The sequence below is a fragment of the Vidua macroura genome, chromosome 13 (genome assembly GCF_024509145.1).
Source record: "Vidua macroura isolate BioBank_ID:100142 chromosome 13, ASM2450914v1, whole genome shotgun sequence".
NCBI lineage: Eukaryota > Metazoa > Chordata > Aves > Passeriformes > Viduidae > Vidua > Vidua macroura.
The window spans coordinates 9,644,634-9,669,543 of record NC_071583.1 but is presented as its reverse complement, the minus strand read 5'-3'; the positions used below and the strand labels follow the sequence as shown (position 1 = coordinate 9,669,543).

General features: G+C 43.5%; 1 protein-coding gene across 2 annotated transcripts in view; it reads right to left on the bottom strand.

Annotated features, from left to right (window-relative positions):
• The window catches only part of GRIP2 (glutamate receptor interacting protein 2), a 256,470-nt gene extending 243,800 nt beyond the window's left edge, over positions 1-12,670 (bottom strand). For both annotated transcript variants that reach the window (XM_053989595.1, XM_053989597.1), the window contains exon 1: positions 12,614-12,670. In XM_053989595.1, coding sequence (XP_053845570.1) covers positions 12,614-12,668 — 55 coding nt within the window. In that variant the 5' untranslated portion in view covers positions 12,669-12,670. The remainder of the gene's footprint in view (positions 1-12,613) is intronic.
• Between the last annotated feature and the right edge of the window lie 12,240 nt (positions 12,671-24,910).

Below are 24,910 nucleotides of genomic sequence, written 5' to 3'. Positions count from 1 at the left end.
GTTAAGAGCATGAGTAGCAACTTCACAAGACATCTTGGCAAACAAATACAAAGCTCCAGATTCTTTGGGACTATTTAGCTAAAATCTATTAAAAGTCTACTTTCTCCATTTTTACCTGGAGTTCTAAAGCTAAAAGTTGCAAAGCCATAACTCCATGGTCCATGTAGAAATTCATTGCCTTGAAATGCATGTAGTTTTAAAGCAACTAAATAGTTCAAACTGCCAGCATTTGAAAAGAAAAAGTCATTATATAATAGTGATCAGAGGTGTCCAAGGTGCTTCAGAGAATACAAAGAAAGGCACAATCCCTGTGGACCTTACAATCCAATTAAATTAATTAACCATGTTATTCCCCTAGTTCCTGGTACTCCTTAAATCAATGAACTAAGACTTAATAGCAAAGTACATCACTAGCAGTTTTATCGATCATATCTGCACACAACACTGACTGAACTCCCAAAGTCAAGACTTGGCACAAAACAGAGCAGATATTTCAGCACTAGACTTCCACTTTATTAAACCAAAGCCCTGTGCAGGTACCAGAGATAGGAAAGAAGGCATCAAGTGGGGACTGACATTTAAATAGTGAAAGAGCAAGTAACCGTGGGTTCAATGTTGGTCTACAATGCAAGAAGAAAAAAAAAAAAAAAAAAACAACAACCATTACAGTATTATTCAATTTTAAAATTAAAATTTTACATTGTGTTCATCACCTCTAAAAGGTGAATCCCAGAGTATTTTACAAAGGAGGCCAGACCTCAGATCTCCACATCTTCTGTGGCAGCCTAAAGCCCAGAACAAGCAAACAACTCCTCAGCCTGGGCAGGCACAAGTTTGCCAAGAAGAAATTTTGCAGGTAAATTCCCTGCTGTTCAATTCAGATATCCCCATGCAAGAGCATCTCTAATGGGAGAGGCACTTTACACCAGCTCCAACTATCCAGCACTGCCACATCTCCTCAGCAAGAGCATAACACCCTTTCCTTGTCTGTAACAATTACAGCAGGACTAATAAGGATTAGAATTAAATTTCAACTACACTCACAAGAAGTTGTTGGCTTTTTATATATAAAGTGTGCTGCTTCTTCACCCGTAAAAAAAATTGAGCAAAACAGCAGCCACACACAGTATAGAGCAACAGCAGGCTCAAGGAGACCCTTTAATCCCCTTTTACCAGCTCTTGTCCAGGATGATCTATTACCAGCTCCTAATGGCACTGAGGAGGTTGTTCATTTTCAAATAGGTCAGTGACTCATCATTTTAACTCACTTCCCTCTGCTAAAAAATCAATGAGCTCCTGAAACAGTATTATCCTGGATGATTGGTGCTTTAACGTCTCACTTGCAGGAAAGGAGACCCCAGAGGTCCCTTCCAGTGCTGGGTCACCACAGTCAGCCAGGAAGATGGACTTGTTCTCTTGATTGGAAACAAATACCTCCTGGGAAGAGGACACCTTTCCACAAAGATGTTTTGTGTCTGTCTTCTCTTGCAGTGAAGTGTGAATATTATACTCTAGAGGAGAGTTGCACTTCCCAATACCTCCATCCAGTCATGGCACAGTGTACCTCCATCCTCCTGCTTACTTAGCTGTGTAAATTAGTTTTCCTACTCCCCCCTCCATCCCCAAATTGTTGTTTTTCAAATTTTTATGAATAAAAAAGAGGGAAATACATTTTTTAAAAATCTCTTCATGGACCTCTGCTCTTTTACTCACACAGTGTTCCCCAAAGCACCATCAGCAATACTCTCACAGCACAAATCAAAGTTTGTGTGTTGTCTTATAAGGTCTATTTCAACTCTGATTTGTGAGCCTGACTAACTCATTGTGTCAAAATGAGTTAAATGCCAGTGGCTAACCCACCCAGCTGGTTAGTGGCAGGCTGAGGAGGTGACAGGAGTCACACACCGGCTGTCACATTGGCTCAGAGCAGTGACTCATCCCAGGAAATCTGCTGGCCTTCAGCAGGAAACTGAATGAGAAAAGCTGTAGATAGGGAAGAGTTTGCAGTGGATTACAGTGCCCAGACATGAGTTTGAAAAGCTGTCACAACTTTAGGGGTGTCTTCCTGGCTGTCACTTACTTGGTGTTGAAGTTCAACAGGTCAAATTCTGGACTACCCTGCTGTACAGGGCCACAGCTAAAAAAATATTACATTATCCTATTATACTGAGGGGCTATGAAAAGCCTCTAGAGCCAATTCACTCTAGAGTTAGAGTCACATTACCAAACTTTCACATAGTCATATACACAGGGAATTCCTCAGCTGTTCTGAAACTGCAGAGGCTGCCATCATCACCTGCTCCTCCAGTGCAAGGGCTGCTTTGTCAGTGGTTTTGCTTTACACGGTGCTGAAGGGGCCTCCCCCTTCTCCACAGGGGCTTTGCCAGCATGTCCATCACGCCTGAGCATGAGGGATCTGCCTGCAGAGCAATTCAGTGCTGCTCTCCCCGCACACTGCAGAGCAGCACCTCCAGCCAGCTGTGCTGGAGCTGGATTTCTACAAGAAGCTCACAGCTGCAGAGGGAGATAACAGTGAAACAAGCCCCCTCACTCTGCACTCCTCCAGTCCCTGTCCCTCACTCTGTGCTCTCTACCATAGCATTGAAACCAAGAACTACCATTGCAGCTTGCAATTAAAAACCAAAAGAGAAGCACAGAAAAACGGCACCCTGAGGACTTAAAGCTCACTAAGTATGTCAGTGGCAAGACAATGAAGGGTAGTCAGGAATCTGCCCCCCCTGCCCTGCCCAGAAGCCCCTGGAGACAAGCAGCTGCTGCAAGCAACAGTCGGGGAAGCAGATGGGTGGCAGAGGACAGCGCTCCCTGGCCAAAAGCCACACTCTCCCTCTTAATTATTCAGAGACAGGAACTGGATGGCATTCACTGCAGTATTGCCTGTCACCGAATCTCTCCAGGCAGTACATGACCCTTGGCAAGGGGCAGCCCCAAAGAGCAGGGCAGGACCAGCTGCCACAGCAGCATGGGGCTCACCACAGAGCAAGCCTGGCTCCAGGAGCCAAAGGCACACGGTGCTGTACGGCTCATCCCCAGGCAAGCACACCCTACAGCCAGCAAGCCCTGGAGAAACCAGCATCCAGCCTGGCCTGCACACATTTTGCTTTCTGATCCCCCACCCACTTACTAACAAGTCCCTGTATAAGCACAGTAACAGCGAAGGAATTATATTAAAGTAGGACAGGATACACCAAAAAGCCAATTACAATGGATATTCCATGAAAACAACCCAGGAGCCATCTCTAGACATGGCCAAACATCCTTGACAGGTGGTGGGTGGAGTAAAAGCAGAATAAATATAATTAAAGAAGCAAGACAGTTCAGCTTTGTGTTACATGTGAAATGCAGTCTCCAGAGGCTGAGGAAGCAGCATGACTGACTAGAGCAAATTTTGAAATTCCTCAAAGGCAGGTTGCCTAGATGTGCAGCCAGAGCCAGGCTGACAGAAATGCTGCTAACAGCACTGAATTTGCTAGAGGATTATCACTTAGTGTAACGGATGGAAACTAGATTAGATAGCTGGTAAACTCACAGCACAGTTCATTACTGTACAGGGAAATTTTTATCCACATAAATAGAATTTCCTGTTATGTCCAGCTCCATGCTGCAATAGATCTGCAACCCTGTGCCAGAAAGATGTTTTGTACCTCATTTTTGTTCAAATATTTGGCATAAGTGGTATAATTTTGAATATGAAGATACTAAGCAGAGGAAGACAGCCATGAAGTTACACTTAATAACTGCACTTCCACATCTGTATTGATCTGAGCATCAGAACCTTTTAAAGTGTAGTAATTATCCATGTTCTGCAGACACAAAGACTGGGGCATGCAGAGGTTTTCAGAGTGGCACAGAATCCCTCAGTCCCACTGATCTCAAATGACAGAGAAAATACTACATCACTCTGAGAAACTAAATGATAAAATTATTTTGCTGCAAGCCCTATGCTCAGTCAGGAACACAGGCACAGGACCAAAATCCCCAATACCAACCAACTCATGAGTAAGTGCCAGCCACACTGGAATTGCCGCAGTTACCACTGGGCTGCAGCCTGATCTCTTGGGCAGCATGGCAGCTATTTCATGCACCAGGTGCTACTGCACAAGGTGTCTGGGCAGGATGCAAAGGACACAAAGTCCAGGAAAGATTCTGGAGTAGCAAAGCACGGCCAGTGAGTTGGAGCATGCTTGCAGCATCAATATCTCATCTAAATGCCTGCCATGGGATTTGCAGCATGCCTGAACTTTGCTTTTGCTTGAAACAACTTGGAGGCAGCACACCAGGCTCAGCTGCCTGTGGGGACAGAGCCCAGGCATTTTACCTGCAGCTACCTTCCAGCTGAGAAGGAACCTCCACTACTTGAAAGGGAGAACCAGATGGAGGAAGGCTGAAAAGATGATGCTCCCAAGGGGAAGAAGACTGAGACAGCACCACCCCACCTCACACAGATCTACCTGCCCTCTAACCTCAAAGGGGAAGTTTATGAGGGCGTTTTTACAGACATGACTGCATGTACAGTATTGAGATTGACTGCCTCCTATTACAAGATGAAAGACAACCAAAGAACATTTAATCTAGAAACAAAATATTCATTTTCAACTGTGCCCTCTGCTCAGGATTAACACATAGCCCTGAGACAATCCACTATGAATACTAACATATCCTCCCAGCTCTTCACTAAATTCATCCCACTCTGACAGCTCCAGGGAATTTCCCCTGACTTCCAATAATCAGAAGCTATGCATCTGGGCAAGATGGTTTTAATGAGGAAGCCCCCACTCCTGGAATCATCATCATTTCCTGAACACACATAGAAAAACTGAACCAGAAAAGCACATTGGTACCAAGTAAGAAGAGAGCAACTTCGCATCACTAATTTCTGCAAAACTGTCACACTGCCTGACAGTTTGCCTTATTATCTTATTTTTCTCCTTGTTTCTTTGCATCTCATTTGTTGCTAAATCTTCAAGGCCTCTGCTGCAAGGGGATGCAAATGAGGACAAGCCCTCCACCCCCAACCCCATAGTCTATACCCTGCTCTGGTGGTTACAGCTCTCATCAAACTGGGACCAAAGATAAGACTGGAGTCCTCTGTGCACAGACTCTGTACATTCAACTCAACTTTGCCTTGAGAACAGAGAAGAGATTTGAATTTTTTTTTATAAACTAAAGACAAGAAAAAAAATCCAGCAGCTAATCTCAGCTCCATCCCATGGAACCCAAGTGAGACCTCTCAGGCTTTATCTCCCCTCTTGGGCTGTATGAGGCAATACTCAAATGTGAGCTGGGATGTTTATTTCTTTGTACAGATGAATGAAATGTCACCAAGATGACTAACAGTATCACATGTACAAGAAAAGGCAACAACACCTGTAATCCAAATAAATACCTTGAAAAGCCTCTGACTGGCAACAAAGCAGCAGCCAATGTTAATATAATTGCTGAAACAAAAGCTCTGTAGAGCTTTGTTCACAGTGGAAATGAAGTCATTAATCAAAAAATGTGCTACTTCACAGACAACTTGAAGAATGTAGCATTGAATTTAATTTGTGGCCTCAGAAAGAGGTTTCTACTCATCAAGACACAGCAGCTTAGCTGGCAGGGTCACTGACACCTCCACTTAACACAGATAAGACATGGATCTAACCCCATCCTAATGCACTGCATTTCCTTGAGCTCAAATACCATGATAACCCTTCTCCTTAAATGCAGATTGGTCTTGATGCCACATACCTGAAGCTGTCAGAGGAAAATATTTGAACTAATTTCCCAGTGGAAAGCAGCTCTCTCAACACTCTCAGTGAAATCAGCAGATTTTGCTGAAGCCAGAAAACAGTTTTGGCCAAAAAGTGAAAGCTGGTAATTACTAGATGCCAAGTTCATCTAACATTAATGACGGTGAGAGTCAGTAACAGGGAAATCATCATCATTGTTAAAACAAATTTTACAAAATTTACATAAATAAATTTTACAAAATTTGTTTGTTTTTGCTTATTTGAATTCCTTTATTTTAGCTTATTTGAATTCCTTTATTTTCCAAAGACAAAGAGAAGGAAAATTGGAAAAATAAAAAGGTAATTCATTCTTTTGACAAAACAAGCAGACAAAAATTCTGCTCAGATTTTAAATTAAAAGTTTCATTACATTTTTCTCTCAATGGACAGAGCAAGACCAAGAATAACTGAACAAAATGCAGACCCTTCCAAAAGGGAATGTTCCATTCCACTGTGTGGTTCACCCAGGCCAAGCACTGCAGAAGAGATGCTCCCATTTCCAACAGTGACCATCAGCATGGGTTTTACTTTCTCAATCAAATGCTGCCCATGTTCACATGTTACACCAGTGTCAGTGCACAGTAGCTAGACTCATTTCAGGAACACAAACAGATATTTCGATGGTATTACTCCCTTTGGCATAAGGCATGAATGCAGGAGCAGTTCCCATGCACATGGGATCCTCACCATTGGAACATGACACATGGCCTTTCAAGAGACCATCATGGGGAAAAAAGTTTTCCCCTTCCTCTAGGCAAGAGAGATTTTCTCTGGAAAATCTAAGCCTCATAGATCACTGTTCTGAACATCAAGGGTTAGATCTGACTTTTAAAAGAAATGGCTCCATTTATGTGATGCAGAGTTCCAGAAATGCCTGGTTCACTGTCTTGGGGCTTGTCTACAAAGAGGCAATTTCAATAGAGAGCTACCCCTATAATTATCCTACTATATTTACACCTCTAAATTCACTTCATTTTCAAAATACTTTTATTCCATTATGATGAAGTCTAATAATTAACAAAAAAGTCAGTAAAATGGGACACTTGTAGGAAGGCCTACACAGTCTTAACCAGAGAAGAAGAACCTGGCATAGAGCTCATGCCCTGGTGGACAGCCTTCTTTTGCCTACCACTAAGCAACTCTGCCACTTGTGTCTACTTAGAAGAAACAAACAAATGAAAAAAAAAGGCACAGCAAATCATTCACCTCAGACTGGTCACACACCTTGGTTTAACCTGAGCAATCTTCCTCTCAGTGCAACCCAGAGCATCAGAAGATCTCTGGGTCAGTAGGTGCAATCACAGCTCTGGAACAGTTTCAAAAGACCACAGCCATTTTTTGGGAATTTCCCATGTGTTTTTCTACTACACTTGGCATGAGTCCATAGAAACACCAACAGGTTTGGAGAACATCAAGCATGGCCTGATTCCAGACAGATCCGGCAATTCTTCTCACTCTGAAATTCTCCTGGCTACCACAATTCATGGTTTCCATCAAGGTCTTCAGCATCCTGAAAGGTTCCCCCCCACACTTTCCAACCTTGGCAGCTCTAAAGGAAAAGCATGCCAAACCACTGTCACTGATGCTTTTGTCAGCACTGAGCATCATCACTCAATATTGCTAATAAAACTTCTTCACAGGAATCCCCACAGAGTAATAATAAGAGAGCAGAAGCCACAATGTCCATACAGTTTCATAAAGCCAAAGTCTGCAGATATGGGAGCACATTCAGGCTGTAAAATCTGGCAGATCACTTCAAAAAGCAAAATAATGATCAATCTCTGTCTTGAATCAAATTGCAGTAAGGCTTTGGAGTCATTCCATAAAACCTTTGTGGCTTCATCCCCAGGTTGTGCAGGACTTCTCAATCAGAGCTAAATTTTCAGACTGCTGAAGTACAGGATCAAAAGTAGCAGCCCAAAATCAAACCAGTGTGACAGCCAGCAAGGAGGGGAGCAGTGAGCACAGTGCTCGGGTGCAGTTATTACTCACTCAACGGGTGCCAAATCCCCATCAGCATATTAATGAGTGAAAAAAGACCCCATCAAAGTCTAGCAGGATTTGCTCAGCTGTTCCATCAGGTTGATAAGTGAGCATTATCCCTTAAGCATTACCACCACAGCCTTCATGCAATCCTAATTCCCCACCACACTTCATTGGAGGGTCAGAACCTCTATTTTTACATTTTGTTTAAAAGCAGTGGCCTGTATAATGAGTATTACCAACAAACAGCAGCCCATAAATTCCTGAGCTCTGTGTGAGCAAGTCCTCATCTCTGATAAAGCTTGGACACACTGTAAAGCAAAAGTGTCACATGCAGAAATACATTAATACACCACATATAGTGGACAGATGTAACAGCCCTTCGGCTGCAACACTTCAACTGCACACTACTTCAGTGACAGCTACACAGCCAAATTTCTTTACTGATAATTAAGTGCCAGTATAATAGATCATGTCATTGTAGGTTTGGACAAAAGGACTCCATAAAGCAGTGTATTAAAATGGAATAGACTCAACATGGCAATGAAAGATGGTCCTAAGAGAACTTGATAACAACAAATCTTTCCAAATGACTGTATTATTTCTGATGTGGCAAGCACAAGAAAAAATACTATATTTTAAACAGCAGAATAGTTCAACTGATTTAAAGTTATGCACCATACCATTTGCAAGATCAAATATTTATGGGTGAGCAAAAGACAATTCACATTATTTTTAACAGTTATTCTATTTTAGTTATTCTACACATCACATGCATATCACAAACAACATGGAACCCGTTGAAAGACCTAATTTTCTGCTAATCATGCAAACCCAGCAAATTTCCATCTTAGTGGGATGTTTCACCCTGATGTATGTGAATAAGTAAAGAAGAATCCCATTTCTAGTCATGGACATATTTTCAGAGCTATTGAGCAAAACATCCCAGAACATTGTTCTAAGGAACTGAATAAAAACCTGATGTCCATAGCCCAGCTGTTATAAGCTTCCTCAAAACAGACTGTTGAGATATTTTTACCTTCCTATTATAAAATTTAAATAGCTCTGCCAAAACCATGAAAATCCACCCCCCTGCTAAATTTTCCCCAGGGTCCCACTCCTGCCAAACTGTACCTGCAGCAAGACAGGGAAGCCAAGAAAGGGAGATCTTGCAGTAGGTTTTTACTTTGTTACCCTCATCCTGCAAATCAACCTGCACCATGAAAGATTTTCCTTTCCATGCACCACAGGACACCTCTGCCCACGGCTGCACAGCAGCAAAATGCCCCTATATGCTCCTACAGCTGTTTCCAAGGTAACAAGCACGGAGCTGTATACAAGAGAAGGAAGCAAACAGCAGCAACATAACCCTGCTATATTGTCATTTTTGAAGCAGGTCTGACTTGTCTCTTTCCCCTTCCCCTCCTTGCCACCTGCCTCATTCAAGCAAGGCTTAGATAACTCACTTCACATTTTATAATCCCATTACCTCAGTCTTTCATAAGGTTTGGTTTTGATTTTTTTTTATTTTTATAAGTCATCATATTGGAGTTTTAAAGGCGAGAGTCAAATTTTCTGCTTTAACTCAAGATAAACCATCTGGGAGAGGAAGCGGAATTGTATCAACAACCTAAATTTACACTCAAACTCTGTATTCCCTCCCCCTAGAAGCAGAAAAACATCTCAGGATAAGTGAAAGGTGTCTGCCCACAACCACAGCCCTTCTTTACACAAGTCCTATGCATCTAGCCAACACTGCTTTTCAGCAGTTTGGATAGAAGTATCTCCACTTCTCAGTCTCTAGATACAGTTTATCCTTTCTAGACACACAGTTTCCACATCCACTCAGATGTGCCAAAAACAGAGACTTTCCCACCTGCCCACATACATTGCTACCAAAGCAGAAATTAGCCTTTGCTTCTGCTACTGAAAACCTCGGAGCAGTGAGAATGCAATTCAAATCTTCAGTCCTCACATAAAGGACAGCAATATGAGGGGTGGAAACTGGGATGGAAAAGGGTCTGGCTTGGCCAACTAGTTCTTATCACTGCCTCAAAAGAGGATGAGTTATCAGGGAGAGAAATCAGCAGAAGATCTGGCCACAAAGCTCTGCACACACAGTGAGGGACAGAAAGCCAGACCATATGCTTTAACCTCTTCTTTCAGGTCTGAGACAACCCCATAGTAATGCAGGGAGGAGCTGATGAACCCCATGATTTTGGAGTAACAGGTCTGTTATCCATGCAAGCTAGAGGAAACATATCTTCCACCAAATATTTCTAAGTCATTGACATCAATTTATTTTTTTTTCCTTGTATGTAACACAATAAGCAGTAGAACATCCCATGTACAAGTCTCCTTGTGGTGGAGAAAGCCAACACATTATATAATGAAGCCTTCTGCATACTGGCCAGAAGTCACTGCCATCTTCCAGGAGACAGAAATTTTAAGGCAAAACATGCATGAAGAGACTCCCTGTGCATAGTATTTGAAATGGCAATCATACTTCAGCACAGTTTCTGTATATCTTGCATTTCCTTATGTGACTTACCATGGCTGACCTTTTCTACCAACTGTGATTAATGAAGCTTCCAATTCATCATCTCTGAATGGCTGCAAATTGCAAGAGGTGCTCATCACTTTAACATTCAGTAACCAAAATATACCACTCTTCTAATTACAATTGTGCTCCTGCTGAACACCATGACATTTCCTTTGGAAGCTTAAGTACTATGGTCCTCAGAGGAAGTGAACAAATTGATGGGCTGGAGTACACATGCCTGGGGGAAAAGCTCCCCAGCTTGGGCATCAAAAAAACCCCAAACCTATCACAACACATAGGCATAGAGATGCCAACAAGGGAGACATAACTTGCTATGAATAAAGAAAAATAGAAGTCAATATTTCTTAATATACTGGTTGGAGGTTGGTTTGCAAAATCAAAGTCTGAACAGTGCAGACATTTCTTGCAGTGTTGTTATAGAATGGTTTGGGTTGGAAGGAACCTTAAAGATCATCCAGGTCCAATCCTCCTGTCACGGACAGGGACACGTCATGATGCAAAACCTTCTCTAACATACCTGTTAACACTGCAGTGCTACAAACACATTACCAAATACTTCCTCTGCTGCCCCTGCAGAGTTATATGCTATAACACAACCATCAAACCGGTTGCCTTGTAGAAAAGGGAAAGAAGTTCCCTACAAGCTCAGCTAATCTTCCTCTACATAGCATATCAGCTCAAGCCTGCAAGATTTATCCATCCAGATAAGCCATTCTGTGATTAAATGGCACTTTCCTAAGACTGACTACTCTGTGAACCACCCACAGAAATAAATGCAATGTACGCAAAGGGACACACACCAGCCACAGACTCACTGCAGTGCTGGGACTGAAATCAGAGGGAAAGGGGATGAGAAGGAAAGGCATTACGTAGAGCCAGAGGCAAGAGCCAGTACATACACGTATGAAGTCACAGAGAAAGTAACCCAGCACAGCTGTAGATCAAGAGGTCCCTGCTGTGAATGTTTAATAATGCTCCCAAAGGCACCCCGATCCAATGGTGCAAAAGCATCCGTGCCAGCTGCAGCAAGGCAGCGTTACAAAGCACTGCACCATAACAGGGCTGAATTCATGCCAACAGGTCTCGGTGTGTTGAGCAGGGGATTGATTCACTCTTCTATAGGACAAGATTTTTAACAGCTCTAGCTCGGGTGGATGGAGGCTCCAAGGAGAAGCCATGGTCCTAGAGCAATCCAGCAGTAGAAATAGATGGTACTCTCCCAAAGCAGTGGGAGCCAGGAATCAGCATCAGAAAGGCACAGCAGCTTAATGACTCTGTCCTAACACCTTGCAGGGGATCTAACAGCACAATTTCTCTCTGCACTTATTAACCAGCAGGTTCAGAGAATTCCATGATTCTTGCATTACTCACACTAAATGCTGTAACAGTGCCACTTCATATATTTATTAAGTCTGTTTAGAGATTAGAACAGTCTAGAGAGGTAGTGTGGGAAGGGGTCCAAAGGAAAAGCCTGCCATTAGTTACTTTGCACAAAAGCAGCAGTTTTATAAAACACGCTTTCCTGCTTGTTTCTGCCTATCCCGGATCATCTCCTGCACCCGAGTCCCATGAGAGCAGAGGAGAAACGCACTTGATTTCAGAGACATAAACTTTCCCCACCACTCTCACCCCTGTTCATCTACAAAGGCAGGAGCCGGAGTGCAACATTTAAACCTCCCTTACGCTGTGCCACCTTGTGGATGTCTTCTTACTACTTTTATGAGCCGCAGGTCCAGCATTTATTTAACATCACACTCCTGAGCATGTAAACAAAAAAATTCACAGTCACTGTGAGCAACAGTAAGCGGCACAATAGGAATCAGATTACCGTGACACGTCCTCTGTGCAATTTACAAACCCTTTATTCCCCAGGTGCAGTTGGCGCTGGGGAAAATTACCAGCTGAAAAGAGCATCACCAGCAGCTTTAGAAAGTTGGGGCTCAGGTACTACAAGCCCCTCTAAATAGCCAAAAAGGACCACGCAGTCACCTCGCGCTCAGGCTTGCCCCCACCGCTTAAACAAGGGAAATAAACAAAAGCAGAAACCAAGCAAGCCCGGGGATGGAAGGGAAGATTGGCTGCGGCAAAGTTTATCGGCACGAAGAGCATCCCCCCTCCAGTCCTTTCATCCGCGGAGCTCCATGCCAGCAGAGGATCTTCTCTCTCCCAGAGGGACACACATCACCACCACCACCACCCCTCCAAAGAGTAACGGCAAAGGGGAGGCGGGGGGTAATTCCGAGCACCCCCAGCTCTCCTTTCCCCCCGCCGTGCTCACCGTCCTCTTGCATCCGCTGCAGGCACAGGGCGAGGCTCTTCCTCCAGCCCGGCATCGCGGCAGCGCTGCCGCCCCCCGGGGCAGCGGCGTGGCTGGAGGGGCCCGGGGGGCCCGGCGGGAGCGGCGGGCGCTGCCGAGCGCGGCCGGGCTCCCCGGCGCTTTATGGCCGGGCGGTGCATGCGGCGGCGGGGCCGGGGCCGGGCGGGGGAGCGCTGCCCGCCCCCGCCTGCGCACAGCCCCGGGCCGCCCGCCGCGCAGGTGCGCTCCCCCCGCCGCGGAGGGCGGGGAACGGCAAACTCGGGGAAGAGGGGTAGAGAAATCGTGTCGATATGTATATATTGTATATTTTTTCCCCCGGGGTGGGTCTGCGTAGACTGAGTGGGCCCCGCCTACAAACAGGCGCCGGGCTCCGACCCACACCGGCGCCCTGCGCATCCCAAATCTCCGGCTGACGTTGGACAGATATATGCCCTGGAAAGATATGGCGAGCACACTATTCCCATTCTACATTCTCGTTACAGCTGTAGCCTGGCGCCTCTTCCCTTCCCCGAGCGGCAGCTGCCTGGCAGCCACACACAGGTGCGTGTATTGACGCGTGTGTTTATCCTGAAGTTGGCTTCTCTGGTAAATAAAGTTGCACAGCAGCCAGGCTGATCTATTTCATTTTCTTCACTACCACTTGCAAGCAGCTGAAGTGTAAAACTTAAAAGCATCTTTTCAATTTCTTAATAGTCCAGAGGTTTCAGCACTTTTACATGGACACAAAGGAGATGCTTATTGCATATGCCAGGGCATTCGTGTTTTTAATTTCCTGGGGGCAACATATCTCTGCAATCACTAGCAGCTTTTTTTTGTTCTTCATGAGGCCTTTTATTAGCTATCTGGTAGGTCTCATTCTGCATCTCTGCCTCCCTTTGTGAAAGTTATTGTATTATGTGCAACATCTGCTATCATCTAAACTACTAGGGACCAAGCTCCCTTTGGGATAGCATGAGCTAATTCCAGTTCAGAGGCTGGTGTCTCACACCACTCAGGTGGAACAGGGCAGCTATAATAGCAAGAGAATGCATCCATATGGACCTTGGCTTGTCAGTTCAGCCTTTCTGTCCCTACCTGCATGAAAAGCAGCTGTTGTAGGACAGCCTAGCACCCTGCCAAGGGGCAGCAGCTTCACCCTCAGTGCTCTGCTCACATCTGAGAAGCATTTGCCATTTAGGGAGCTGCCAGCCAAGTGTGGCATGGCATATGCCAAGCTGGGCAGCAGGAGTCTGGAAACCTTTTCAGTGCCTGGTGGAAATGGAAGTGGCTCAACACAAAGGTACTTGGGAAACTTCTTGAAACAACCCCCTAAAGCTCTGAGCGCACCAAGGGAGAAAATCAGTTTCTGCAGGAAGGGGCAAAAGCAGAAACCCGTGACTTTAGGGCAGTCTAGGGGATGAGAATCGTAACTGAGGTACTTGAGTTAAAAGCCTATGGTTAAATTAGCTTCTCCCCCTGCCCCCCAAGTTCTTGAAGAGCAATGTGGGAGCTGGGCTGCAGAGGGTCTTCTGAAGTTACTATTGTAGCATGCTTTTGCAGTGAGTTAAGCTGGGATAACCATAAACTCATGAGAACAGACAGCCCTCTTCATTTGAGCATAAGAGTTTGCAACACTGCAGAGGCAGACAGCAGTATGCAATGCCCAGGACTGCATGAGAGGTTCCTACCACAGCAGAGAGCAGCACTGTGCAGGCTGATTCCCTTCCATAATTCTAACCAGAGTTACCCATCAGTTTAAAGGACAGTGATGGCAGTGATGGCACCTGAAGGCTTATTCCAGCCAGCTGGAGCAATCACTTCTAAGAGAGATTTCCTGAGGACTGTTGGCAGCAGGAGCACAGATATAGGTCAGACCTGCTATACCCCACTAGCAGCACAGAAAAATTCACAGACATAAAAATATATTTTTGCCCACATTTACCTGCAAACTAGAAACATAAGAAGAGATTGACTCCCCACCCAGCTAAACTTCTTAAAGAGCTCCTTTCCTTGTGCTAAACACAGCACATTTGCACAGCTTGTTCCCTGGAGGAAAACACAACACCCCCTCCACCACCACCCCCCCTTCCCTGCAATTTCTTTGTACTTTTGGGACTCACAACAAATCACAACTCCACAGCTGGATTGGATCAGGGCACATCATGCTAATTTATAGAAAGTTTGTGATATGCCCCAAGTATTCTGATAGCACAACTCAGAAGCTTTTTCAAGAAGGACCAATGTGAAGCCAGGATGCATCCTGAGGAAAGGAAATTATGCTTCTTCAATAGTTAAAATGCAGCCTACAGAGACAAGAGCTGTTGAGTTATATGACTGACTCAACCACCCTCACAGGCAAATCACCTGCATTTCTGTGCCTTGATTTCCTCAGCTGTATTTTATAATTGCATGGTGATAACCAGAATCTGGGCATTAGAAAATTATTTCCAGGAAAGCAATTGTTATTGATCTAATATTGTTCTCAGGAAAAGTAATGAGAATCTGAAACAAACATGACAGAGGAAGAGGCTCTTAAAAGTAAGGTTAAATTGACACTTTTTGTATCTAAAAGCTCGTCTGGTTTTGCCATTTACACTGGTTATTCTCACAAAAGACTCTTTCCCTGAAGTGTCATCAGACTGTCATGGCTACAGCAATACTGCTTTTTAAAGGACACTGCTACCACAGAAATAATTAAACGTGAAAATAGCAAGCATATTACTAGATGAAAAAGCAGCTCAGAGGTCTTAAGAATCAAATTTGACATATCCATTATTGTAGAAAGAGCCAAAGTTAGTGTAGTGAGATTTTCTCAAGCACTAACTTCAGTACCCACATGGGAAACTGGTTTAGGGAACATGAAACATACCTAGAAGTGCCAGTATGGAATTCATAAGCAGAATAAATGTTAAGACAGATGCTATGGTACTTCTTTGGAGAGAAGTCATGGAGGGATATTTCAAGCAGCAGAAAGTCCATAGAAAACTTCAGAAGTGAATAGCCATGTCAGTGAGCAATGTCTAACCTGTCTGTATAACTGAAATGTCCAGACACAGGATTTTAGGCCCCACTGTGACATGGATACTGCCACAACTTTAGAAGGCATTGCTGTCCTCCTCCATCCTGCAGAAATGGTTGTCAAACCAAATTTGTGAGGCAGAGATTCCTCTTTGGCCTTATGCCCCAGGACAGGATGACCTGGTTTGATAAGCTGAGGACTTTACTGTGCCCTGTGCACTGGCTGTTTCAGCAGCTGGTGGTCCTTGCCCCACTGAGGAACACAGAGTACAGCAAAACTAAAGTCCCAGCTCATCCTAAGGTGGGCAAAAGGAAAGATCTCTGCCCTGCAGTGTGTGCAGCCTAAATAGTCAGCATGGCTCAGTACAAAAACCAAGTTTTCCTTGCACATGTATCGGGGTATCTCTAGGACTAGAGGAACAATGGGACATCTTCAATTAGAGGTTTGCTCTTAATGAGAGCATGGACTCTATGGTCCTGGGTAGCTCCAAACTTTACCTCTCCCTCCCAGCAGTTTTCAGTGACACACAAGAGGGGACAGTTGGCTCCACTGTGCTTTAAATACCACTATAGCTGTAAGAAAAAAAAATTAAAGCACCAAGTTTTCCAATCTCAGGAGCTGGCAACTAAGCAATGGTTCAGGCCTGTCACAAGCCTTCAAACCAGGATTTGCAAATGGGATGGATCTCGCCTCTCCTGCACACTGCATGAACTTGGCGGATGATAGACAGTGACACCATTTGTGTGCAAGGGGAGGCTCCCCTGTAAAAGTCCCATTTTCCTGCAGGGGTTAAGGGAGTTTTTAGCTTCCATTTTGTCTTTGAACTTTTTGCCTCCAGACAGCTCCAGTTCAAACTCTCCTGTCATGTGTACCGTCACTCCGAGGGTCACTCATTTCATCATCTCACAAGAGTAAACTGGCTCCCTGCAACAAGGAAAGTCAGTGAAATGAGTCAATCTTCACTTTCAGCCCCAAACCAAGTGACTTAAGAGCTCCTCTCTTGCCATGTCTGAACCCATGAGGATCTGGCACTTGGGAGACCCTTTGGAGTGGTGTTCTGTCCACCCACCATTCCCAGCAGCTTGAGTGAAGACGTACCACTAGTGAGATGGCACCACTAGTGAGGTGGCATTACTTCAACAGTGATTTGGAGGCATCATGAAACCCTCTGGGGAAACAGAGAGGACTGTGGGCTCCCTCCCCTCCATATTGGCCTGGTCCTACTGCCAGGCAGCATTCAATAGCTAAGATCAAGCTAGAAATTACTTTGACCTATGTAATCCTACACAAAGGAAATCTATTTAGGTGTCTAGAATAATCTTTTCCTTTCTCACTCCCACTCCTAGACTTAACTAAGTAAAAGATAAATTTTCTTTCTCTACCAAGGATGGGCTACTTTGCTGAGTATTGAAGCAGTGCACCCTGTATCCTTACAGCTGTACATGGAGAAGGCAGGGACTATAGGAAATTTATTTCCATCCCACCGTGATATGTAAACAGCACATGGCTGCATTAATGCAGAACCAGTCTCTACTTTCACCTCTCAGGCACATGGAAGGGTAGTGGGGATACAGAGCATCAATCTCTGTCACAACACAGTGTCATGATGGGTTCGTCTCACTGGCTGCTACACTCACTTCTATACCCATGCACAGCAGTGAGATCCTGGAATTTAATAACAATCCTGTCATGGTAGAAGGTTAAAGGCAATTTTAAAATGGATTGTCTTCATTTTGCTACTACCAGATTTTGATTAATAGCAACTTTACTTACTAATCCAACTTGGTTCTGGTTTTTGCCTTAAATTCAGGCAGTGCAAACAGTTTACTTGGTTTGTTGCCTGCTTCTTGTCAGGCACTTCATACTATGGATTTCTGTAGAAGTGTTCATGTCCAACTAAGTTCTGAAGGCTGGAAGCAATCTGTCACTTTGCCTCTTCTGGGTGATACTCATCTCTCTGAATGCCTTTTAGACAGATGTCTTTGGATTTCACTGACACAAGTATACACCCCATTAATGGGCTCCATGAGGATATGGTCACCTCTATGCTCTGTTTGTGCTGGAAGGGAGCTGAAGCACTCCTTGTTTCTGTCCCAAAGGCATACTTGGAGTCAGCTCAGGAGCTGGTTCTTCACCTCCTCCATTGGAAATCACAGCATAAGCACAAATGGGCTCAGACTCACTCTTCACCTCCTTCCAAAATCATCTTCCTTCTATGGGAACCCTACAAAGTACATGTACAACAAGCTCTGAGTGCTGAAGCAGTGGGGCTGCCTGTGACCACCAAGCCAGGGGTTTCTCTCCTTGGTTCTCCGCTTCCTGCAACACCACTGTCAGCAGGTCTTTTCTCCTGGGCACAAGGCCTGTCTTTGCTGAGCTGACTGCTGGGCTGATGCTAGTGTTAAAACTTCAGTTTTGCTTCCCTTGAGGGTTCTTGACTCATAGATGCTGTTTAGAGCAAGTCACAGACACCAGTCACTTTTTCTGCCAACAACAGAACATTGGCTGTCCACCTTGTTCCCAAACCTAATCTTGTCACTTGCTGCCAATGCCCCACCACAGAGACTATCCCCACTTACCTGCCAGTGACCCAGCATACAATATGGTGCTGGGAGGACCACAGTGTAGCAAGACAGAGAAGCTTTGCATCTTCCTCACTTCAGGTCCCAAACCATTCATGTTAAAGCAAGACTCGGAGGTCTGTGCCCCTTCCCCTGCTGACAGCAGGGTTTAGGGTCCTGCAGTGCCCCCAGCCCCATTGCAGCTGCTGCCTATTGATTTCCAGGCTACTGAAACATGTCAGAAATTCAAGATCCAAGGTGGCCATGCATGCTACATGTTACTCTGTGTACTACTCTCCACATGGAGGCAGACAGCAGTCTGAAGCATTAGCAGCTGATACAACTGCCCAATACTGTTAATATTTGTTTACAACCATGCAACAAAAGAGACAATGCTTTTGGTCACATCTGGTGTGAAAATCTCCACAATTCAGCCAGTAGACAGCTTTGTCTGGTTCACTGTGAAGCTGCTGTGTGATCTGGAGTGTTACTTTGGAAGACAGGAGAATTTAAAAACAAGATTGAACTCAGTCACAGCAATGAAGAACCATTTTTTAACTTTTGATTGAAGATGGAGTTGCTGGAAACATGTTCCTTCTCTTTCAAAACTGCTTTCAGGACACCCTCCTTTCCTTTATCATATTCGTTTTTCCCCAGCACACACCACCACGTTTTGCCTTAGACACACACAGAGCATCATTAATAAAATGTCACCATTTTGCACCATGTCCAAGTGTTTACCTTCATAAAGCCACATAACCCTCTCAAGCAAGAACTGTGCTTACCACCATTTACCCACAGCAGAAATCTCCAAACCATCCCACTGCTACATAGAGGTTTTCATTCCAGGCATCCACTTAGCAGCAAGATTTGCCTCTGGCTATGTAGGTTTCATCTCTGCTCCTCATTGCAGAGGTTCCCCAGGGAAATTTTACAGATCACTTAAGTGAAAGAGATATCAGGTATAGGATAGCTGGCTCTGCACCACCCAGAATGCCAGGTACCAGACAGCCTGGGAAGGTTTCCCATTAGGACATGCTCTACATTTTGCTTTGTTTTACTGATTGACAAATTGTTCTTTATGTGAAAGGATTTTTAAGCTGTTCCTGCACTCCCAACCTGCATTTTTCTTGGTTACCAGCTGTGCAAGTAAAAAAAGTTGATCACCAGGGATTTGTCATTTCTTCCAGGAATAGCTCAGTATCTTTTAACAACCATGAAAGAAATACACAGTGGAACTACTTCTGTGCCTTCTATTAACATGACTACAGTATCTGCCATGCCCAGAAGTCCATTCAGAACTACAGTGGAAGGGAAGTCAAATCCAATCCCAGCTGCTCTGGACAGTCAGACTCAGGGTAGCAGCTGGCAAGTTTGACTCCCAAAAGTTTGGCCCTGCTGATCCAACAGTATCCAGAATCTTATGATCCAGAAGCTGTGGAAAACAAATTTATGAGGTGAGTTACTGTTGTGCATCATTGGCAGATGACTCAGGACATGAAGACAGGCTTGGACCCAGCCTTCACTCATGCCACAGTCTCAAGCTCCCTCCTTAACCAGAGTTGGCATTAAGCACTCATCTATTCCACCAAAACCCACTGCACTTGATAGTAAGCAGAAAAACACTATCCATCCATCTCAGTAAAGCACATGTTTGAATCTCATGAAAACTGACTTCAATATTGCCATTAGAAAAAATTAGGTGGTTTTCTTTTTTCTGGTTTTTGAACAGAAGGAGTTCAAGCAAAGAGCAGGGTGCAGAAAGCAACACTACATCTCCATCAACATATGTTAAAAGTCATTACTATGGCTGTCTTGCCTCCTCGTCCCTCTCATTGTGACCCAGCTCCAGCTGTCAGTAGCACATTAATGACTGCAGTCTATTTCAGATCAGAGAAGGAGGCAAGACAGTTGCAAATCATTGATATTGACTGTTGGTCTTAATGGAAACATTTGGTAATTTTGCATGTACATTCAAAAGGGATAGAAAAATACAATAATTGCCATTTCAGTGTTCCAATGTCTCCCAGATCAGCTGGCAAGGAAACAAGTACTGTGAGCAAGAGCTAAAAAATGCAAAGCTCCCCTCACTTCCTTGTAGTGTGGGCTCAGTCCTCCAGTGTTTCATAAAATACTGGAATTCACATTTTGTATGGCTCCTTGGTAAATCTGATGAGTTGCTTGGCGCTCATCAAGGCCTTAATAAAGAAATCATTGGACTTTTGCCTGATGTAGTTATTCATTTTGAAGTATTATTCTAGTTCTCATTCCACTTGTCTATATTTGACTAATAGCAGCAGCGCCACACACACTTTCAAGCTCTCTCTATGCACAGAGACTCAATATTTCTTTTCTCAATTATTGCTAAAATAACATCTACAATCACTCTAAGCTTTCATGATACATATAGCAACACTTTGGTGCCTTCTGGGGTTCTATTTTAAGTAACATTTGTATGGGAAGGCCTGTATGGGGAGTAGCCTTCGTATTAGGGGCTGAAGGCCCATTCAACAACAGGACAGGGATCACTCAAGCAAAAGGAACACGAATTTCCTTAGGATGTGTGTTTTGGTGTCTCTGGAAAGCTAACAACCCTTTTGGATAACTCCTTACCTATTTAATCTTCAATCTCAGCCCTTGAAAAGCCATTTCCAGCTGGGAGATTGAAAGGATGGCTGCTATTTCATGTCACTTAACATAAAAGCACTTGTCCAACTTTTATTGCAGAGAGCTGGCCAAAGTAGAACCTCAAGCTCGAGTCCCACTAACTCTCACCGAACTTAGACAGCCAGCTGGAAATCTGGGGCCAGCTCTTCTTGCAGTTCTGGGTTCTCCACTTGTCTTATTTCTTACCTAACTTTATATGTATGAGACCGGAGGAGTGGGGGGGAGAAACCAATTTACCCCTCCAGGGCTGGCGAGATGCCAGGGAGGTGCAGGGGAGACGCTCATTCATGCGAGGTCTCCTCTGCCGAGCGCGCACGGTCTCGCCGAGACGGGAATTACACAAATGCAGTAACAGTCTCGCAGTGCCATCTACCGCCCTGAGGTCCCTCTACCAGCGCGAGAGACACCTCCGGGACATTGCTGCAGAGGGGAGCCGGGAGAGAGCCATCCATCACTATTCCTTTCTTCCTTAGACGCTGCTCTCTCTTTCCCTGGGAAAATTATCTTAAACAGCCTTTCGAGCCTCTCCTCAAACAGGCCTCTCCTCAACTAATTTGTCAAGAAAGACAATTTATGTCTTTCACTTCATTTTTTTGGAATAAATGACAGGATGATGGATACTGAAAGAACACTTTATTGCAGATAAATCTCACTGTAGAAAATAAAGAGAAATACAAACTAGAGTGGACCAAGGCTTTGAGCTACAGTGAAGGAAAAAAAATTCCCTTAATTCTAAAGCACCTAACAGCAGCTTTTCACTACCAGAATATCTGAGAAGGATTATATACATAAGATAGTTTTGTTCTCTTAATAAATTAATCATAGCTGCCACTTAGCCATCTATGCAGGCAGATGGTAGATGACTGCTAGGTAATCAATGCCCATATGATAGAGAAACCCCATCCCCAATTATGCTGATTGAAATATCTTTGGTGCATCAAGGTAAAAATGACCCCGTGCCAGAGATGTGCCCTGCCTAAGTACACAGATCTGATTTTTTCCAATGCATCAAGAAATCACACGTACAGCAGTAATTTGTTCTATTATGCCAGCCCATTTTCTGCTCAGCGTCAAGAACCAGACCCTGCATAAAGAGTAAATGTGCAGAAGTGATGTCTTCATGTTTGCATCTCAAAGTGCAATTCAAAGATCATTCATAACCACAGAACAAAGATTTATGTATACATAGTTTTAAAAATTATTATTTATTTATTTATTCTTAAAAGAGTCATGTCCTTTGCATTTCTTGCATTTCTAGCCTGAGAAGACAAATGAAAGACCTCAGGCTAGAGATTTCTGTTGGTCTAAGGGAAAAAGAAACATGCTGCTTTGTATTGAACAGAAATCCCACCCAGTTCAGATTGCAATAGCACCGTTCAATATATGTTAAAAAAAGCATCAACTGCAATTCAACATTATTGTGCAAAGACTAGTAAATATAAATTATTACTCTCCTCCAAAGTAACCTAGTAATGTGCTATAGGACCTAGATTTCTGCCAACATGTCAGAAAACCTGAATCTGGTTTAAAATAATTCAGCTCAAACAGCGGGATATAAACAGAAGCATTTTACAAGGAGTGATATAAATATGACTTATATCCTCATTGTGACACTAAATGAACATAAATAACAGAGTTTGAACTCACAGCTAGAAAGTAGCCTCTTTGGAAAGTTACAGCTACAACGAGCATGTGTCTCTCTACCTGACACAATCAATAGCCCGGTGTTTTCTTTAAAAGAAAACCAGACCATAAAGAAGGTACATGAGGTTTAGAGCTCCCAAATGTTATGCTCTGGTAGATGCTTTTGATAGACAACTATACCACCATAAAAGCTCTGTTAGGCCAGGTTCAGATTAAAGACAGAGCTGTAAGCAAAGCAGGTATGCATTCACTAGCAGCGTCTAGACCAGCACTTTGGAAGGGGAATGGATTTCAAGCTGAAAATGTGCTTTCTTAATGGGAAAGCTGCACCGTGGATTTGTTTATTTTAAATAAAAAGACATAAGTTTTGGGATGGATCCTGCAGCTTTAACAATATCTATGAGCAGAAAAAGAAGCATTGAACTCAACCCCTTCCCATGGGAATCCCCTCAATTATAATCTCCCCTTTGCTGTCATACTCCCCTCTTGCCTTACCTCTGCCCTGCATTCTCCGCAGACAAAAAACAAGGCACTTCCTCCAGCCTGGCATCCCAGACCTAGAGACAAAGAAATACAAGTCTGTAGTGTCTCGAAGGAGTTTGCAGATGTGCAGTTGGAATACAAAACCCAGCTTCTTTATAGGGCTACACCTTGACAAAGAGGCAAGTCCATCTGTGCTTGCAAAGACAGGAAAACTGCTGCCTGCAAAAGCCTGACTGTGAACCATCCAGGCTGCATTTTGCTGCAGGCATGGAGCAACTTCGCATGTCCACAGCGGAAAAAGCAGATGGTGAAAGAAGGGTGGACAGATGAATGGGTAAATCATAAGGAGTTGAGCAATTCCTTAAAGGGCATGATTGTCTTTTATGCCAATCAGACAGAAACCACAGAAAACACATGTAGTCCAATAAATTAGAATCCCTGTTCAGGGGATGAAAATATCCACAGCCACACACCAACAAAATTGATAAGACAATTTCCTTTGGAAGTTTCCTTTTTACATCTTCAGTGTAGAAAATACATCTATTGGTATCTCTTAGTACAGGAAAACAGCGGGAAACCTATTATTCTTTTGAACTCATGCTCAATTTTTTTTCTTATGTCCATCAGAGAATTAAGAATATGCACACATTCCCCAAAGGAGGAAGGGTCACAATGTCCATTTGCAGTAAAACTTGCTAAAATGCATACTAAAAAAATCATGGCTATCAATAACAGTTCTCTAAGCTAATTCTGGTTGCAGTAACTATGTCACTCCCACAGATTCTGTTGCAAGATGACATTAAGCCTATTTCTGATTGAAGCTGTTGGATGCTTTTAGGAAATCCCTACTTTCAAGGTGTATTTGAGAGGAATTACAATTTCTATACAACTAGCACATAACAGCATTCCCTCTCTCATAACATGTATGAAAACAGAAGAGAGGACAACACTGTAGACACAAAACATGCTTTAAAGTGCATTATAAAACTGAACATAAAATGCAGGTTCCCATAGAACAGGACAAGGCTCCTTTAGATCACCATTCAATTTAGCATTAAGTCATCATCAGATTTTTTTTCGACTAATTTTTAGTTTGCAAGCAAAACTGAAATAGCACAAAAGCAATCTGGCATTGCAGCTTGTGACCCAACAGGCAAAAATCCAGAGCCACACACATGCCAGTTAAACAGTTACTATGTACTTCTTCTGGTTTTGACTTTCTGCCTAGGATCATGCAAAAGAGCTCAAACATTTATCAAACCTTTGGGATTTTTTCCTCCTAGTCTGCACACCTGCCAATTACCTACCCAAATGAGACTAACTTTCAGTCTTCCTGAGAAAAATTCACAGTGTCCATCTAGAGTTCCACCAAAGGGCTTTTGGTTTCTTATTTTTGCTTGTTTGTTTTGCTGCAGCAATTGCACATTTCTGAAAATACAATAAAAAAACATAAAGACTTTTCTTCTAGACTTTTCTTCAGATCCTCTTAGGAAAATATACAGAAGTAAGTAAAAAAATATATGCTGGGACTTGATTTTGGGAAAAGAACCTTTTCTAGAAGGAAAGAAACACTTCTGGACCTCTGATGCTGCAATGATTAGTTTGCAAACAGTTTTGCTTGATTCATAATCATTTTTGGCCTCACACACACTAAGACACACAAATTCCACAAATACTCCAGCTAACCAAGATCATGCAAACTATGGAAAGCAAAAAAAAAAAAAATGCACTGTTTTAAAAAATATTTTTGTTGACATAACACAAATTCTTTCATACAAAAACTCTGAGATGAAGAGACTGAAAAAAATGTATATACAAGAAAGACAAAAGGAATTTTTGCATCCCTCAGAAAAACATAGATGAGTCATCTTATGTTGAGTGGCTCTGAAAGTATATGAGGACAGA